Source organism: Ailuropoda melanoleuca, chromosome 7 (genome assembly GCF_002007445.2).
Source record: "Ailuropoda melanoleuca isolate Jingjing chromosome 7, ASM200744v2, whole genome shotgun sequence".
Classification (NCBI taxonomy): domain Eukaryota; kingdom Metazoa; phylum Chordata; class Mammalia; order Carnivora; family Ursidae; genus Ailuropoda; species Ailuropoda melanoleuca.
The window spans coordinates 12,322,785-12,342,503 of NC_048224.1; the positions used below are offsets into that span (position 1 = coordinate 12,322,785).

Below are 19,719 nucleotides of genomic sequence, written 5' to 3' on the forward strand. Positions count from 1 at the left end.
AGAGCGCACTATTTCCAGCAGCCGCACTGACACCCCCCCTCCCCGGCCCCGCACACCCTCTCCCTATGAGGTGGCAGAGGGGGCAGGCTCAGGCCAGTGGGAGAGGAGAAAAGGACTCAACCAGACACAGGGCTGGGTGTGAGGCCTGACACACTGTGGTGTTAAGTTTATTAATAATTTAAACCCTAGTCCTGCCAAAAGGATTTGTAGTGGTTTACATTATCACCCACACTCTCTAAGAGTTAAAACCTATATATATATGCATATATATATACATATATATATGCATATATATATATATGAAAGGAATCTTAAGCCATACTGAAAAAAGTTGGTAATCACAGGTTCTTTCTCTCTGTCCTTGGCAGTGGCTAAAAGAGTTTATAAGCAGCAAATATGAGGGAATTAAGAGGATTAGGTAAAAAGGCAGAATTAAGAAGTTGGCACAGTTTTTGGGTTTTTTTGTCATCCGGATCCTCATTAAATATACTTCTCACGCTCTCCCTCCCTTTGTTATGCACCAGGTTGGAAAAGAAGAAAGATAAAAACAACAATCTATGTTTCCTCTTTAGGAAACTAGAAAAAGGAGGGAGCCAATTGAATCCAAAGGAAGCAGAAGGAAATAAATAATAAAAAAGTTACAGAATAAATCAATGAAATTGACAAGGAGGGAGTCAATAAAGTCAACAAGACCAAAAGCTGATTCCTTCGCTACGCAATTCATGTGGTGGTTCCACCCACTGCTTTCTTTTCTCCATCCTGAGGGGTCCCATCCCTGATGGAAGCTTGGGCATTTTGTCTCTGGTTCCTCTCCTGAGACAACGCCACATCCTCCCAGGAGACACAGTGGACGAAAAGAATATCATTCCCCATTGAGATCGCCAGCCTCCCAAGATGTCAGCTGGCCCGCACGAATTCTCTCTGTAATGAGGCCAATGAGGATATAGGAGACAGGTGCATTTTAATGCTCCCTCCCAGATACGATCTTTCTTATTGAACCTAAATGAACAACTCCCCACCCCCTACTCCAGTAGATGCCTCAGAAATGGGAGGAATCATGGGATAGTTGAAGCATTGCATCATTCCTACTAAGTACCTCATCTCATACCAGATGGGTGATTTTATTCAGGCAGAGGATTCCAGCACTTCTTTGAAGGCTGATCATGCTGATCTGACGAGTTCATCGAGGCTCCTCCCCCTTCCAGGATTGACACTCCCCACCCCCAGGCCCATCTCACACGGCCATCTGCAATCGAGCGACTGACTTCTCTCTAAACTCTAAGCTAACCTTCTTCTGAGAAAAAACAAAAGCAATTCTTCATGACTCATATCATTTTAATGACACCAACAGATGGTGACATTTCATCAATAACCCTTCTGCTTATAACCTACGGATTAGCTCCTTTCTCCATCTGCTGAAGTCACCAGGCAGGCAGCGTCACTAGCAAATAGCAGAAAATAATTGTCTGTTTAGACGCATAAGCTCTAAACATACTACTGTCCAGCGCAAACAATTAGCTATATTGTAGAACTGCCAAAAGCTGCATTTGAGGGGGCGTTGCTAGGGCAGAAATGGGCAAGGGGAAGGGCTTGGGTTTCAGGCCATACAAACAGTGCTCTGCGTGCAGAATCCACAGCCCCTTGGGGAAGAGTCCTGCTACTGAGGACAGGAGCCCGGAACATTGGGGTGGATTTGAGGGGTGTCCTGGGAGCAAGGCTGTCAGCATATTTTGGGGAAAATTTTCATTGTCGTCTTGCCAAGTGCAATTGCACTCTGGTTCAACAGGCGACAGCTTGCAAGCTGGTTAGAAAAGTAGAGAAAATATACCATGCGAAGGCTGGGGCCAGTTTTGCCTTTGCCCAAGCTGGGGCTGCTAGCATGTTCTTTAGTCTCAGCCCTGATGAGGGGCCACTGAGATTAGCGCACGGATTTTTTCAATTTTTCCTAGAGCGGTGGCATCTTGGCTCTGACCTTGTAGCAACCCATCCTCACCTCCTAAACCTTCTGTGGAGTGTCTGCAGCAAACAAAACAATGAAAAATGATCCGGAAAAAAATTCAAGTGACTTTTGATAGAAGGGTTTAAAATAGTTTATGCCTGCAGGGGTCTCTGTAGAAACCTTAGAATTGTGTGAAACCAGGGCCAGCAATCACTGCCTTGGGGCTTTATAATTTCTGATACGGGAAATCGGAGACTAAAGCACATGACTTGGAGTTCCCACAGAATGTGTGCTGGTTGTCAGAGCGTGGAGGGATCAGCGCAGTGTGGTGGGACGAGGAGGTGCTGGAGAAGCAGGAGGGCGGGCTCCCAGGCCCTGCTCCTGTGGGATTTCTCAGGCAGTGACCACCATCATCTAGAGATTTTCACTGAGCGCCTTTTGGTGTGAGCTCGTGCACTAGGTTCTAACTCTTGGTTCCAAGGAAACTTGGATTTCAAAGAGGAGACAGAACAAATGGCCCCTGGGTGGTTCAGTCGGTTAGGCATCTGCCTTTGGCTCAGGTCCTGGTCTCAGGATCCTGGGGTTGAGCCCTGTGTCGGGCTCCCTGCTCAGGGGTGCTGGCAGAACATGTGGCCAGAACATCTGATTCTGCCTGTTATTCTCTCAGACTCAACTGTGCCCTCCCCCAATTCCTCTGTTGAAACCCCAACCCCAACACCTCAGGATGTGACTGTATTTGGAGAGAGGGCCCTTAAGATAAAATGAGGCCACTGGGGTGGGTCCTTGTAAGGTGTCCTTATAAGAGGAGATTAGGATCCACAGACATACACCAGGGGCTTGTGTGCACAGAGGAAAATGCCACGTGAGGACATCGTGAAAAGACAGCCATCTGCAAGTCAAGGAAAGAGCCCTCAGAGGAAAACAACCCTGCCAGCACCTTGACCTTGGCCTTCCAGCCTCCAAACTGTGAGGAATCAATTTCTGGTGGTTAAGCCATTCAGGCTGTGGTATTCTGTTAGAGCGGCCCTAGCAAATTAATATAGTGCCCAGCTGCATGATTGATAGAAAGCTCTTTCATCTAGGCCTAGAATAGAGACTTGGTTTTCAGCCTCTCTTGATATGAAGTGCGGCCCTATGAGGTTCTGGCTGATGGGAGGTAATCAGAAAATTCCTCTGCAACTTCGGGATGTATCTTCAAAGGATGGAGGTGTGTCCTTCATCTTTCCTTCCTCCTTCCTGCTGCCTGGAATGGGAACATTTTAGCCCGAACTTTAAGTCATTTGGAGAAAAACTAGAAAAGGATCTGAGTTCCTGACACCCGTCAAGAGCTGTTCCAGTCCTGAACTACCTATATTGACTTGAGAGAAACAGAAAATTCTGTCTTACTCAAGCCACTGTTACTTGGGTTTTGGTTGCTCGCAGTGGAACCTTACCCTGACTAATCCAATGTCCTCTTTATGAGGAATCAAGGGAGAAAACTATCTTTTACGTCTCAGCACTAGGAAAAGTCATGCTTCTTTTGAGAAACTTCGAAAAATCTTAGAAATACTATGACTCAGGTAAGTGATACTATTTTTTCCCCTTGTTTTGCACTGGGGAATTCAGAGCCGAATTTGTAACCTCCGCCCACCAATCACAGCCCTGGGGTCTGTCTCTCTTTCTCCAGTCCTACTCTTTCCTTTTCCTTTACATCTTGTGCTGAATTTTTTCAAAATTCTTTCATTTTATCCTTTTTCCTCAGAAGTATTTTTGCAAGCAGCCTTGAATCTTTATAAAACAAGGGAGGGCAGACTCAAAACTCTAACTCCTCAGTGGCTGAACAGAATTATTTGGAGAACCCTGTGTGTGTGCGTGTGTGTGCACACGTGTGTGTGTGTGTGAGAGGGAGAGTGTTACCCTAAGTGACAAGTGGACAATCACCTTCTAGGATTCATTTATCAAGACTGAAGGTTGGACCCTGGAGGTCTGGCCATCAGAACACTTACAGATAGAAGAAAGCAGTTCCAGAAGTCAATTATGGTATCTATTGGGAGGTCTCTGGAGCTAACAACTTACTTTTTATTTATCTTGTGAATGGGAAGATAGCCACAGCCTGTCCATTTGTGGCCTACTATCACAAGAATCCATCCTCTACCTACCATTTTATTTATTTATTTATTTATTTATTTATTTATTTATTTATTTATTTAAGATTTTATTTGAGAGAGAGCGGGAGAGAGAGATCACAGAGGGAGAGGGAAGAAGGAGAAGCAGACTCCCTGCTGAGCAGAGAGCCCGATGTGGGGGTCGATCCCAAGACCCTGGGATCATGACCTGAACTGAAGGCAGACGCTTAACCAACTGAGCCACCCAGGGGCCCCTCATGACGATCTTTTCAGCTTCTTTGCAGGTACGTCTTATAGTATTTCTACTTGTGCCTGGTAGGGGATGGTTTGTCCCAGAAGAGGCATCAGGTTTGCAGTGGAGGGGCCTGAGCTGAATTCGCCACTCCAGAGGTTGCTTCTGCAGCTAGAAAAGTATTTCTTGGGCAGCAACCCAATTTCTTATTCTTGTCTGTGAAGGGCATTGTGCAAGATTTCAGTGTGAAGGTGAGCCCATTTTTAATGCAATCTCTTCTATCAGAGAATTAAAATGAAAACCCAGGAGGCATCTGAATATAGGCCATCTTCAAGTTCAGCTTTATTGATTGCTAATCACATCTTATCTCCAGCTCGCAAAGAACAATCCCAGAGGATCACCTGGTCTGCCCAGATTTCAGCTTGGCTGGGGTTTGATTCAGGTTGGAAGTGAAGTTCTCACTTCCATTTCCCCTACAAAAGGACGACACACTTCAGGTCTCTGGAGTGCGATTTCTTCTCACTGGGGAGCCCCTTCAGTGTGGCATGATGCTGGAGAGAATAACATACCAGCACTTAAACAGCCATGAAAAAACAGAACTCATTTACTCTAAAGCATCGGGCCATGGTTAAGTTGGGTGAAGGTTAAGATTATAAGTGGTCTGTACTTCTCCTTAAAGAGAATGACCCTTAACACATTTGCTGCTGTTGCTGTTTCTATCATTTGCATCTGTAGAAAAAAATAAGCTTATATCTCCATGTTGTTCAGCCACATAGATGCCCACGTGAATGATGACCAAATGGGGCAAAGCTCACCAAAAGAATGCGATGCAGGCTAGGAATCACCTAGATGGCCCAGAGGGGCTGAGAGTGGGAATACAGATTCATAAAAACATCTGCTGAGCTTAAGAAGTGAGGTTGGGTGGGTGCATCAGGAATGTTAAAAATATCACACTCCAAGAAAGTTTTCAAAAAGGCACTAATATAACGTGTAATGTCTAGACTGTGTGGGAGGCATTCGTCTATAGGCTGGGGATGGTAACTCTGAGGCAACTGTAGGGTTCACGGTGCCCGGTAGAGACCTGGGGATTGATACATGTCAACCCTCTTCTCTCCTGCCATGAATCTCACCTCTGTGACTAACTGGTGGTGTGACCTTAGGCAAACCAATGGGAATGCTGGAATGGCCAAAGAACGTATACTATGTGTGATCTGTAAGGCACCTGGTCCTGGCACCCCTCACTGCATTTTAGGCCCCAGCAGCCCTTAAAATCCATGTCATCGTGAAGCAGAACTTCTTTCTTCCCTGCAATGCTTTATGGTGGGACCACCTTCCTGACCAAGAAGTTCTGTTATTTGGTTTGTTGTATGGACATGGACAGATCACAAAAGACAAGCTGCATTCAAAGTCCTCTGAGATCATTTAGGATAGGAGCTTTAGGCTCCAAGAGGAGCAGCCCCTGAATTTCAGGGTTGAAGGGCCCCAGTCCACTGAGACCACCCCACCCTCATTTGACAGATGAAGCCCTGGGATGAAGGGGTATGCTGAAGAAAAGTCACAGTGTGAGGCTGGGCCCGAGTTCCCTCCCACTTTACTCCCAGCTCGAGGCTCTTTTCTCCATTTCACGCTGCCTCCCTTCCTTACTCCTAAAAAATAAGTATGCTAAATAAAAATATAAGTGTGCGTCATGCCCAATTACACCAGCTCTATTTGTAATAAATTTGACCTATCAAACACTAGCTATAGCAGACACTAAGCATTTAATTGACATAACTGTGCTTAATTTTCTTGAACCTACAACTGATTTCTGGTGGTTTGGATGGCCCATATTTCCAGGACAAGGTGATCAGAACATCTGTTCTTATTGCCTTCTTTCCCTTTTCTCTGAGTCTGCTGCGAACTGAATGTTTGTGTCCCTCTGAAATTCATGTTGAAGTCCTACTCCCCAGGGTGCGGGTGTTAGGGGGTGGGGCCTTTGGGAGGTGATTACATCATGGTGGCAGAGTCCTTGTGATTGGGGTGAGCGTTCTTATAAAAGAGCCTCCAGAGAGCTAGCTTGCCCCTTCTGCGGCCATTTATGAACCAGGAAGTGGATTCCATCACCTGTCACTTGACCTTGGACTTCTCAGCCTCTAGAACTGTTAGAAATACATTTCTGTTGTTTCTAAGCTATTCGTGCTGCAGCATTCTTGTTATAACATCCAGGACAGCTTTGAAGCGGAAAAGAAGAGCAGATTTGGGGGTATGTGGATAGCAGGGGCCACTGTGAGGCCTTCTTCCCTCCTCTCTCTCTGTGGGTAAGATCTCCAAGGTGCCAGGTACAAATTTAAAAATGAAATGTGAGGCTGATATCAATGGATGCCGGGACTTCAAAAGCAGGTGAAGAAGAGAGACTTGCTCTTTTGCATCTCTGTCCAAAGAACAAGTACTGAAATCTTGCCCAGGCTTCACGTGGGGGGGGGGGGACAACCAAGCCACACCATGGCCAAAATGAGGGCTTGAGATTTGACGTGCATTTCATTGCCTGATGCTGCCCCGATTCCCATCACTGTGGATAATCTTGCCCTAGCTACTTCTAAGATGCACGTCTAGGGGCCATCGTAGAAGACGGATTAAGCCCTTTACAATAATAAACTTTCCTGAGGCTGACTTTAGCAAGGACTGAAATAGCAGGTGGGTTATTTCCAGACTCCAGCATTCAGTGTTCAAAGGCCAGGAGAACCTCAGGGGAAGAAAATGGACCATAAAACAGCATCGGCTTTAAACAGGGACTGTCTGCTTCTCCTCCTACCTCTGTCCTCTTTCATTATTGAAGCATTAAAAATACTCTCTTTGACAAAGATGGCATGTTTTACTTTACCAATTAGGTTTCCTTGGGAACCACTGAAAAGGTGTGTGTGCCTGTACAGTGTGTGTGTGTGTGGGAGGCTCTGAGAGAGAAAAGAATCTTGAAGTGCCTTACCTAATGAAGGAATTGCTGGAGAAGGGATTAATAGATAAAGAAGACCCACTTCTGCTCCAGAACAGTCTTTTACAACATTATTGCTGTTATAAAATTAACTGAGATAATTCATTAAAGTCACTTAAAATGGTGTTTGGAACATAGTGAACACTCATGAAAAAAAAATAATAACCAACATTTACTGAGTGTTTAGGAAGATAATTTCTTCAAAGACCTCTAGGAGAAAGAAGTTTGACTAAGTGAATTATGATGCTTCCAGCAATAAAATTCTATAATTCAATTGGTTGACAAAAAAGTAGAAACTGTAATAATTTTGTTCCTCCATCTACTCATTCATCCAACATTTACTGAGTGTTCATTGACTGCAGTGATGTCAACAATCTAATTTATTTTCCTTTTGGGTAAGATGACTAAATAGAAGGCCTTTATAAATAGGATGAAAGGGAAAATGCCACGGCTTTATGGAGAAAATGCTATTTTATTTCAGTAGGTAGGCTGTAAGTAGACTTTCTATCAGAAACAAAGCTTCTGAGCAGATGGCAAGACTCATAATATTGTGACACCTTGATTCTGTGTTTTGTGCAGAGCTAAAAACAATAGCAGAGTTGGAACTCTCAAAGGTAAAGTTGCCAAAAATGCACAGTCACATTTTAATACGGTGAAAGTCTCCGAAATCAACAACTATTTGGCAAGTAAAAGGTAATCTCCCAAGAAACATTCTAGAGAGTACTCTCCATTTTGTAAGCTCAGATCACACCACTGCTTTACAAAGGAAATCTATTCAAAAATGAGAGATTTAGGGGCACCTGGGTGGCTGAGTCGATTGAGCATCCGACTCTTGATTTCGGCTCAGGTCGTGATCTCAGGGTCGTGGGACGCGAGTCCTGCCTCGGGCTCTATGCTCAGTGCGGAGTCTGCTTGAGATTCTCTCTCTTCCTCTCCCTCTGCCTCTCCGCCCCCCCCAATAAATAAATAAAAAATTGAAAGAATGAGGTATTTTAAAAAGATAATTACCATACGATTAGTGTATTAGTTTGCTGGGGCTGCCTTTACAAAATGCCGTAGATTAGGTGGCTTAAATAGAAGTGGAAATAGCAATAGAAATTTATGATAAACTCCCACCCATAAATACCATCTGGCTCAGGGACGGATGGTAAGTGATTCTCTTCTCCATTTTTCCTTAAATTAATTGGTCCATTAGTGGCATCAGCATACTGGTGGCCTTCATTATATCTATTACAGAAATAGAACATCATGCTTGAAATTGGCGTATGAAAAAGATCAACCTATAAAAATATTCACTACTGGGTTGTGGATCATTTTGGTCTCACAGACCCAAAAATCTGCACTCAAAATCTCTGAGTGACACAAGAAAAAATAAATTTGAGGGACACCAGAGCCATAGGTCAGGATTTGCCAAGTAAGGTGTGTTGTGATTCGTTTCGAAAGCAAACTCAGAGTTCTGGGACAGGTCAGCTAAGGGCGCTGTGGCTAAGGGAAACCTCATTTGCCATTTGCTAGGTTTTTCTCTTTGAAAAAGGAATGAAAACAGGACAGTCTGGAAGAAGAAAAACTGTTAGATCCCAATGACGGAAAACCAGAGAGCTGCATTTGGGAAAAAATGTTATTTACTCAACTCAAAGATGAGTCCTTATTGACTGTTAATAATGAACAGAATGTTTGTGTCCTTCCAAAATTCATACATTGAAGCCCTAATTCCTAGTGAGACTGTATTTGCAGATGGGACCTCGAAGGAGGTACTTAATGTTAAATGAGGTCAAAGGAGTGGGTCTCTAATCTGACAGCATTAATGTTCTTGTAGGAAGAGACATCAGAGCGTGCCCCCCACCCTGCCTTATGTGTACAAGGAAGGCCATGTGAGGACATAGAGAGAAGGCAGCCACCTGCAAGCCAGGAAGAGAGCCCTTGCCAGGAAGTGAATTAGCCAGAATACTGATCTTGGACTTAGAGCTTCTAGAACTGTGAGAAAATAAATTTCTGTGGTTTTAGGCACCCAGACTATGGTATTTTGTTATGGTAGCCCAAGCAGACTTACACACACTGACAATATGAATATTTATCTTTTAAAAATATCTCATTTTTTCAGTTTTTTTTTTTTTGAAGTAAACCATTGTGTTCACTGGCTGTAATTTATTTTGAAATCACCTTTTTTTCACTCATTCTTTTGAGTCTTTGAAAAATTCTTTTACTCTTGTTCTCTTAGTTTCTCAATGCCTTTGCATTTATATATGTCTATTTTTACCAATATACCTCATTCTCTCCACTCTGTTTTTTTTATCTTCTATGTTTCCATCACTTTTTTCTAAGAGATAAGTCAAAAAGAGGTAAGTCAGAAGCATCTTCTTTTTGGAAGGATGCACACCATCTGAGACATTTGTACTGCCTTCTGCGTACATATCCTGAACCAACAGAGCTAACGTTTAAGTAGCAAACAAATTTTTAAAAAAGTGATAAATCTCTGCCCATCTAGTGGCAGGAAATAATTCATTCCCCTTATAATACCATCATATGGTTTGTTTTACATATAGATGGAAAATTAAAAAAAAAAAAACCCAAACATCAAGAATTAAACATATTAAAAATGAAATAAGCTTTCACTCAGCAATGGCAACCTGAAAAAACGTTAATCTGCTTCTACATGACTTTGAATTGAAATCAAGTTTTCAAAGGGTCTTGCTGTGAGTGATGGAGCTGTCTGGACCTAAGTTCTCCGAAAGCCAAGAAACCATTTTATTGCAATATAAAATGGCATCTGAAGGGTCTGGTGGAATGCAATTGCTTTTCTTCACTTTGCATTTTGCCCAAATAATTCCAAGGTGCAACCTACGGACAAGATGGATTGCTTTCTGTATTGCTGTTGTAAATTGTTTTTTTGTACGTGTTCACGGGTTTCGCATAAATCTTGCCGATACAAATCATAGAGGGTTTGTAACATAAAAGCTACTGGAGAATCATAAAAAATAATTCAAAAATCATTCCCATTATTTTATTATCAAATGGATTAGAATTACTCATACGAACAGTAAAATTAATGTCAGTATTTTTTTTTCCTGGGAGGTAATAGAGTTTTTCCTTTTTATTAATAGTCAGCCCTTAATGTACTCTGTGTGCATGATTAATAGACGTTCTTCAAACTCTTTCAGAAAGCACAATGACAAATGGTGTTATTAACAGAAGATTCTCAGTGAATATATAATTCTTTGTCAATATTCAAATTTAGTCAGAAACTCGAGTCTGATCTTAACTTCATTTTACAATGTGTTTGAAAGGCCTCTGGCTGCATCTTAAGCGCTTTGTAACTATCGTTCACGTCATCAGATATGCAAACTGGGTCTCAACTTTTCCAAAGAAAAATATATGTATAGGTTTGGAAAAAAAAAAGTTCTCTCTTCCAGAAACGGCATGAACTCCTGCAATAAGGTCTGTTAGGTAAGACACTATAATTTCTACTTTCTAAAACAGATAGTTTGTATTGGGTTTTCTCCGATACTGATGAGTTTCTTTTCTGAGGCAATCATAGTTCCAACATGGCGTGGGCCTTGAAAAGTCCAGTCGGGCGGAGAATCTTTGGATGTTCTTTTCCTCTCACTATCGGGCCTCTGCATCTCCCCCTCCAGCCCCGCCCCGAGCTTTGGCAGCGTCAGACACACAGACACATCCCGCTTTCCACCAAAGCCTGAATTTCTTGGGGGCCAGAATCCTTGTATTAGGCTTTACAACTCTTCCAAGAGGTTGACTAATCTCAACAATCGGGGGGAAATGCGGTCTTTGGCTCTTTTTAAACTTTCAAAATGGTGAACCTGGCTGTTAGACCTTAGTCACTGAGGAAAGACACTTGCTCTTTGAATCAAACAGGAAGGTTCGAGGTTCGCAACCCCCCGTTAAACCTCACTAGTGCCGAGAACATAAACGTTTGCTAACTAAGGGTAATATTGTAGGAAGATATCATGGGGATTCTAGGTACCATCTGCTTCAATAATCTTGGAAATCCCTATCAGAGCTAACGTTTTGGACCAAAACATTTGTACCCGATGGAGCTCCAAAACCAAAGAACAACAAGAACCCGCAATAAACTGCTGCCTTGCTAATGATGCCTCCTTTTTTTTTTTTTTAACCATCCTCCAAGATCCAAATTTAATGGAAAGGAGATATTTTTTATGCATTTTATCTTATCTTTTTTAGAGCAATCTAAAATCACAATCGCTTCCATCATCTTTCTCTACTCCTTCGTAGTCACATAATACTGAAACATTTTTATCAGCTCTATGAGGCTTTATGAAAGCAGACCTTAAAAACTCTGAGCTTAGGGAAAGGCCAGGGCTCGACTGGGGAGAAATAAATCAGGGCTGAGTTCCCAAAAGGAGAAAGGAAGGGCTTAACACACTAAGGTGATACTTAAGTGTACAGCCAGCAAGTAAGAAAAAAAGCATGCATTTTATACATTCTCGGTCTGTTTATACCTTTTTCTCCTAGGAATGTGATTTTCTTATAGAAATCTGTTTGTCCACTAGTGTACCAGTGCAACTTTTCACCAAAGCAAGGACAATTCTGATTTCCCTAAGGGCAGAGCGAAATTTTAGAGGCAAAATGAAATAAAACCTGCAACATATTTAAAAAAAAACAACCACCCAGCTCCCGACACATGAACATGTAGGACACAATAAAAAAAAAAGTCAGACTTTCAGATTGCAGAATCTAAGATGTTTGCAAGGCATTGCCCCTTCTGCCCTGTCACCGTGAATGTGTATTTAAACGGTTCGTTCTGCTGTGTCGTGCACTGAGCACTGACATGCATCAAGGTTGGGCAGTTTCATGCAGCAAGCTGCCTAAGTGCCGTCACCCGGCTGCTGTCTAGATCGGCAGAAGGAAAGTGTACGAAAATGCTGGGCGGGACAGACTGTTTCTTTCAATTGTCTCCCGAACCTGGATGAAATCCCAACACTGAAAATTTGGAGGCTGGGCAAATTCTCTGCGGCAGCTCAAATCCGTTCTGCATTAGAATGACTGCCCTGTGTCAGCAGTCAGTGGGAGGAGAGAATTAGCATGAAGCCGTTTACAAGTCAAATTATTTCTTGGTTCCAGAGAACGTACAAATGAAGCAAAAAACCTCCTGCAAGGGGGCTCCCTCTGTGAAAGAGACTATTTTAAAGTGTTCTTCATTGCCAGTGTCAAGTCTGCACTGGAGAAAACTCCCAGAGATGAGGTGTCAATGTAAAATTAGTTCCCATGTAAATAGGGATTTTGAAACAGCAGGTTAATTACACGAGGCAGGCTCAAGTCTCCGGAGAACACCAGGAATGTGTGCGTGGTGCACGGGGCTCAGAATTTCCATTAATAAAGTCAGGATGCACACCTCATTCTTCATGTAGCATGATAAACATACAACTGGGAACGAGATGAAACTAACACCGGAAAGGCACTGTATTATTTCTGGGGAAGCTGACGTGCTGACGTTACCTCTTTAGTCTGATTCTGGAACACTAGCCCTAACGTACCCCATCACCCAGTGTCCTCAGCCTGCCAACCTCAGGATCGCCTCCACCTTCCTTTCTTGTTCCCTAAGTCCAGATCTGCTCAATGCCACCTCAGACCTGGCTCTCAGATCCAGCCATTGCCGTCCATGTCACAGCCAATACTTGGTCTAAGGCCTTGTCATCTGGGCTACTTGATAGATACCATTTTTTAAGTTTTACTAAGTTCAGCTAATCATAGCAAATACCCAGGCAGTGTTTCCTATGTGCCAAGAACTGTTCTAAGAGCATTCTATTCTCACCGCAATGCTATGAAATGTTATTATCCACGTTTCACAGAGAAGGGCAATGGAAAACAGAGAGGTTAAGGTGACCAATGTCACAGAGCAGGTAGGTGGTGGATCTGGGATTTGGATTCATGTGGTCTGTCTCCAGAGTCTCTGATCTTAAACCACTAAAGCATACTGATTCTGTTTTAATTTAACCCATTATTATTTTTATTGTTGTGGTGTTTTTTGGAATAGGGAATACAGTTAACTGGTTTAAAATTTAAAAGCTGCAGAAGGCTGCATACTGGAAAGACTCTTTGCTACTCTGGTTCCAGATCACCCAGGCCCTGGTTCAAGAGGTAGTCAGCATGACCAATTTTTTCAGTAGCATCCCAAGCAAATACATATGTTATTTCCCTCCATTTCCTTCCCTCATACACATATCCTAGACTGGGTACGATTTGGCAGCATGCCTTTTCCATTGAACATATATTGCAGATCATTCCGTATTAATAGAAGAAGAGCTTCCTCATTCTTTTTCTTTCTTTTCCTTCTTTCTTTCTTTCTTTCTTTCTTTTCTTTCTTTCTTTCTCTTTTTTTCTTTCTTTCCTTCCTTCTTTCTTTCTCCCTCTCTCTCTTTCTTCCTCCCTCCCTCTCTCTCTTTCTTTCTTCCTCTTTCTTTCTTTTTCTTTCTTTCTTTCTTTCTTTCTTTCTTTCTTTCTTTCTTTCTTTCTTTCTTTCTTTCATTCATTCTCATTCATTCATTCAAGACTGCAGATGGTCTAGGGATGGGCAAACTTTTCCTGTAAAGGGCCAGATAGTAAATATTTTAGGCTTTGTGGTCCATATGGTCTCTGTCACATGTGCTGCTACAGCTTTTTTTTTTAACTTTTAAAAATGTAAAAACATTCTTGTCTCACGGGTTGAATTAAAACAGGCTGCAGGCCAGATTTGGCCACGGATCGTACTCTGCTGATCCTTGAACCGGGAGGCTCTTCCCTTGCCACCCTATATCCAGTCCTCCCTCACTCTGGCCCCTTCTTAAGCATCCTGAAAGCACTATCTTCCTCTCTTCCAAATCTGGCACTGCCAGTGCTTCCTCTAAACCCTTTGTGGCTCTCCACTCCCAACACGGTGAAGTCCAGACTGCTTGTGGAGCCTACAATGCCCTTCACAATCCACCCTCATGTCTACTGCACTGGTCCGTGCCGCCAACTGCTCTTAGCCTCAACTCCTGCAGTGACCCTGTTGCCCCACTGTTGGTATACAACCCTCTTGTCCCAAATTCACTCTCCACATGGCAGCGCAGCCCTAGGGATTTTTTTTTAGAAGTGCAGCTCACATCTGGGAACCTCCAGTGTCCTGTTGCTGCCCTAGAAGGAAGCAAACTTCCTTATCATGGTCTATAAGGTGAGCCAGCTCTGCTTGGCCCTCCTGTCCCACCTCATTGTCGCCGGCCTCCCTCCCTCTGTTCCCCACCCACCAGGCACACGAACTTTTCTATTCCTCAAATAATTCCAACTCATTTCTGCCTCTGTGAGTGCTGTTTCCTTGGCTGCCTCCTTGGAGTTCAGCCTCAGCTCAAATGCCACTTCCTCCGTGAGGCCTCCTGGCAGCTCCCAACCTACAGGGTTCCTCCACTAGTCCTCGCCACACCACCATGCTGAATTTTCTTCTTGGCCCTTGTGGTCATCTATATCTTGGTTTGTATTTGCAAATTCTCTGCTCTGCTAGAATGCGTGGACACCTCCAGTGCCCAACACGGTGCCTGACACATATTAGATGAACACCTAAAATTTTTCTGATTGAAGAGTTGCAGAGTTTCAGCCCCATTTACCTTTCCTATTGGATCTCTCCTCACTCCTCACCTTCTCCTTCACTAGACATGAACTTCCCTCTTAAGGTCTTACACCTTTGCACTTGTCATCTCCTTCCCTGAGCAACGAACTCCTACTTATCCATCAACACCCAGTCAACTGTTACCTCTTCCATGAAGCTTTTACACTTTCTCGTCTGAGTGTCAACTTTTTCCTCTGGCAGGCTCCCGGCGCACTTTGCACAGAGCTCTGTGGTCACACTGGGCTATAATTATTTACTTACCACAAATGTTAATTTGTTTATTTATTATATCCTGAATACCCCCAGACATTTTATATATATATATATATACACACTTACATATGAATATATATATTATCTGTTTATGTGTGTCCATCTATCGCCATCTCTAGCTATATGTATTATATTTTCATTTTACCTAAATGAGCTCCTTCAGGGAAGGAACACCTTGGCTGGGATTATACGGTAAGTGTGGGCACAAAATAATATAAATAGCAGCATTTAGCTCTGTGCTAAGCACTTTCCATACATTTTCTCATGTAACTCTCCTAATAACCCAAACGAGGCCGGCACCATTATTATCTATAATTTGCCGATGGGGAGACTGAAGTGAGATTAGGTAACTCGCTCCCGGCGGATCCGCCATTCCCCACCAGGCCAACCTGCCGCCAGCGGGGGGCGCTCTTTGGAGATCTGTTTGCCCTTGAGGTGGTGCACAAATCTGTCCCGTTTCCCTGAGACCTGGGGGCACAGCTCTGCTCAGAGAGGGGTCAGGTGGGACTCCCCTGCAGCAAGGTGCTCCCTTGTGGGGGGCACAGATGTCTCTCTGCCAGCCAGATGGAGAGGCACGATAAGGACGCTGCCCTCCGCACACCTGTGACTGTGCCACTCCCAAGGGCAGCCAGATGTCCTTGGGGCCCACCTCCTGCCGCCACATGCTGCTTATCCATGTGGACATAAGCTGCTCTGCCAGCTTACCCTTGAGCTAATGCGAAGAGACCACAGGGCTCTGGGCGGAAGGGCGGGAGCCTAGAAGGCAGAGGGGACAGGGCAGAAGGAGCTCCTTTCTTGACCATTTCCTTTAGTTATTTCTTTTCCGGCGTTACTGAAGTATAATTGACGAATAAAATCACATCTACTGAAGGTGTACAACGCGGTCATTTGGTGTATATATTTTGTGAAAAGCACAGCAAAGGAAGCCATTGACAAAATGAAAGGCAATCTATGGAATGAGAGAAAACATTTTGCCAAGCCATGTATCTAATAAGGGGTTACTATCCAAAATATAGAAGGAACCCCTACAATGCAATAGCAAAATAAATAAATAAATAACCGGATTAAAAAATGGGCAAAGGACCTGCATAGAGACTTTTCCAAAGGTGACATACAAATGCCCAACAGGTACATGAAAGGCTCCATGGCAGAATGTATCCTGGCGTGAAGGAGAAGAGAGTGCTGGAATAGACTTGTTGTAGTCTGGCTTCTATTTGTGGGCACTGTGTAACTTTTCAGCTCATTGGGAAAATTCTGTCTAGAGAAGTAGGTCACAAACTTTACAGCAGTGCTATTCAAAGTGTGGTCCTTGGATCAGCAGCGGCAGAACCATCTGGGGGCTCGCTAGCTTTGCAGACTCTGGGACACGCTCCAGGCCTGACACATCCGATTCTGAATTTTAACATGATCCCCCAGGGGCTTTGTATGCACACTGGCGTTTGAGAAACACAGACTGAGGGTACCTGATTAAAATCTGAGCTGGGTCGGGCTCTATGCCTTAGAATCCTGATACATTCGGTGGGGAGGAGATCCAGAAATGTAGCAAGCATCACCTCCTTTTGGGTGGTTCTGCTTCATTCTGCGAGCAGCTGTGGTCCACAGGCGGTGCCGGGTGGTGGAAACAGTCCAGGCACTGTATTTAGACGGGGCGGGGATTGAATCTCAGCTCGACTACCTGCCAGCTAGGTAATCCTGATTAAGCGCTTCATCTTGTCACACTTTAGCTTTCTCAACTCTAAAATGGAGAAAGTAAAAGGCCTACACTTTCGGCTGTGAGGTTTAAAGGCAATATATGTAAAGTGCCCAGTAGCAAATCTGTGGCACAGAGCACGTGGAAGGGTGAGTATTATAGCTATTAGATCAAATAGCTACCTATTGGTTGCACCACTGATTGGCAGAATGGGCCAGAGTATTGATTAATTTCAATTGCAGAGACAGGGAAGGCCAAAGGGGGTTAATCGAGGTGTGATGGCTGTAGTTTCTTGGTTACTTACCCTTGATCTTAAAGACACAGAGAAAGAATGAGACTGCAACAGCCATCGAACTAAGAATCACCGGGAAGTGAGTTTCAAATGCGGATACCTGGAAGCTGTTAACCCAAGATCCTGTTTCATAATTTCTGGAATATGGCCCAGTGATCTGCATTTTGATCTCGGGGAGATGAAATGCACGAGGCTGCCCATCTCAGTAGAGAAACAGTGGCTTAGAGAATGTGTGAATTCATTCAATACGCAAAGAACTTGACGCACACGGGACCCTTTGCTGGTACTGAGCAACAGGCACAAAGAGAACCGACTCTGCCCAGTGTCTGCCGTGTGGGAACGTGGCCCATCGAGGAGAATGGAAGGTCTGTGCTGCTGTGTTAGGACTTCAAGAGGAGCAGCGGCCGGGAAGAGCAAGGGGAAAAAGCTGTACCTGGGCTTCCGCGGCTTCAATGGTGTGGGAGAGATTTCCATTTTGTACAGGTTCTGAAGCATCGCTGGGTGGTGTCATTTCAACCTCCATGCTGGTGCTGTTTGGGAGCTCGATCTTTTCTGTGGTACAACGTAGACACACACAGAGAAAGCAAATGCAGTCAATGGGGGGTAAGAGCCATATTGGAAGGAACGTTCTAAAATGCTGGGTTAAAGAAGACCGTGGTCTTGGAGGGGAGGTAAGGCCCAGGGCTGGGGTGGCGGCAAATGGCAAAGGATTTTTTACCATTCTCCCCAATACCTTTCAGTGCTTTCAGTCCTCCTCCTCTCTTTAATAGCTCTCTGGCTCTCTCACTCCGGCCTGATATCTTGAGTCCCCTTTCAGCTCCCTTGGCATGCATTCTCTACACTAGGCAAAGTCACCAAGTAGATATTCGAGAACATGAACACAGACATTTTTTCACCAAAACCATACTCAATCTATAAATCTATATACTAATATTTATACTCAGGACCATACCATATATGTATATATATATATACACACACACATATATATATATAGTTTCTTTTACACAACATTCTGGAAAGGATATATATATATATATATATACATATATATAGTAGGATAGTTTCTTTTACATAACATTCTGGAAAGGATATTTATTGGCTAGGGCCCCAGGAGACTTGGGTCCAAGGCTCTGCTCTGTCATTATCAGGCTGGCACTTAAGGCAAATCTCCTTTTTCCAGCTTTCAGGAACCCGGAAATGAGGGGGTTCAACTGCTTGACCTTAAGGCCCACTGCTTCCAGCTCTAATTCTCTAGGCTCGTTGCGTGCACAAGTCTGCCAATGTCCGGGTGGTGGGGGCAGGCTCAAGAGCCTGGCTTTCTCAAAATGCCTGGGGAATGACATTCAGCACATTCGACACTTGGGCATCCTATTGCAAGCAAGGGGAAGGGAAGGTGAACAAGTAACAGAGGGAAATGTCTGTCATTCCTAAGGAAGAGGTGACTTCTGCCTAGCATGAAGCCACAGTCAGCAGGTACAGATTCCAGTTTTCTTCTGGGAGTTGAGAAGTGCCTCCAGGGTCATGGTTAAGCACTGGGACTCTCTGACACTGGGCAGCACAGACCAGCCTGGGTTCATACCCTGGTTCTGCTGCTCATGCTGTGGGACGCCTAGCAAGTAATTTAACTTCTCTGAGATTTAGCTTCCTCATCTGTGAAATTGGGGTGATGTACAAATACTGCTAACAACAATAGAGTCAAAGGGTATGCCTGCAAAAATTACATAAGGACATGCATATAAAGCACCTGGCACAGAGCTGGAACAGAGCAAGCAAGCAAGAAACAAACTATTCTGATCATTAGTGCATAACTGCCTGGCACTAGACAATTTCTTCTGGGGGCTCAGAGGAGCTCCTCAGGTGATCAGTGCTCAGCACCACCAAGGTCTGCCATGACTTCAGTGGAAGCAAGATAGAAAGGTGCTTAGGCCTTCTGGCTGTGCTGGGTAGTTCTTGGATTTCAGGAGACGGTGAGGCCACGTGGCTCAGCGCCAGGCTTGCCAGAAGCATCGTCATGCTCATCAGTGTGAGATATGAGCCGTTATTGGGCCGCTCAGAGAGTGTCAGAATGTTTGTTTCTAGAAACTGCTGAAGGACGACACATTTTTAAACACCGGAAAATATTTCGAGAGTTACATAAAAATGACTGGGCTCGAAGTGGCCACATTTTGGAAATCACAGGGAAATGTTTCTGTTTACTCATGTATTTAGTGGTGGAATACAGAGGCATCAATATATTTACATATGAAAAGCCACAGAAGCTCAAATTTATTTTATCTTTCCAGGTTTGTAATAGTGGCGGTGTTATGTCTGTGATGACCTGCTGTGTGTGGCCCTGCCAGCTAACCCCAACATGCTTGGTCCAGTTATGAAAAATACTAAACACCAAGTACCTGGGGAAATATTAAAACTGGGTTTTGGGGTGTCTGTTGGCCAAAGTGAGATGACATTGAGATCAACCCACGATGGCCAAACCTGACCCCACCAACATGGTGTGATCAGGTCCCAAAGCGGAATTAAGATGTTCGGGAACAGACGTGAACGATGAGAAGAAACACCCCCTGCATACGAGATTTAACATCTCAGCTTATTTCCCTCAGGTTTTTCTTTTCGTACCCAACAGAAT

General features: G+C 43.9%; 1 protein-coding gene across 2 annotated transcripts in view; it reads right to left on the reverse strand.

The window, feature by feature from the left end:
• The window catches only part of SLC24A2 (solute carrier family 24 member 2), a 261,954-nt gene that overhangs the window by 27,123 nt on the left and 215,112 nt on the right, over positions 1 to 19,719 (reverse strand). For both annotated transcript variants that reach the window (XM_034663968.1, XM_034663969.1), the window contains one exon: positions 17,527 to 17,645. In XM_034663968.1, the coding sequence (XP_034519859.1) occupies positions 17,527 to 17,645 (119 nt within the window). The remainder of the gene's footprint in view (positions 1 to 17,526; positions 17,646 to 19,719) is intronic.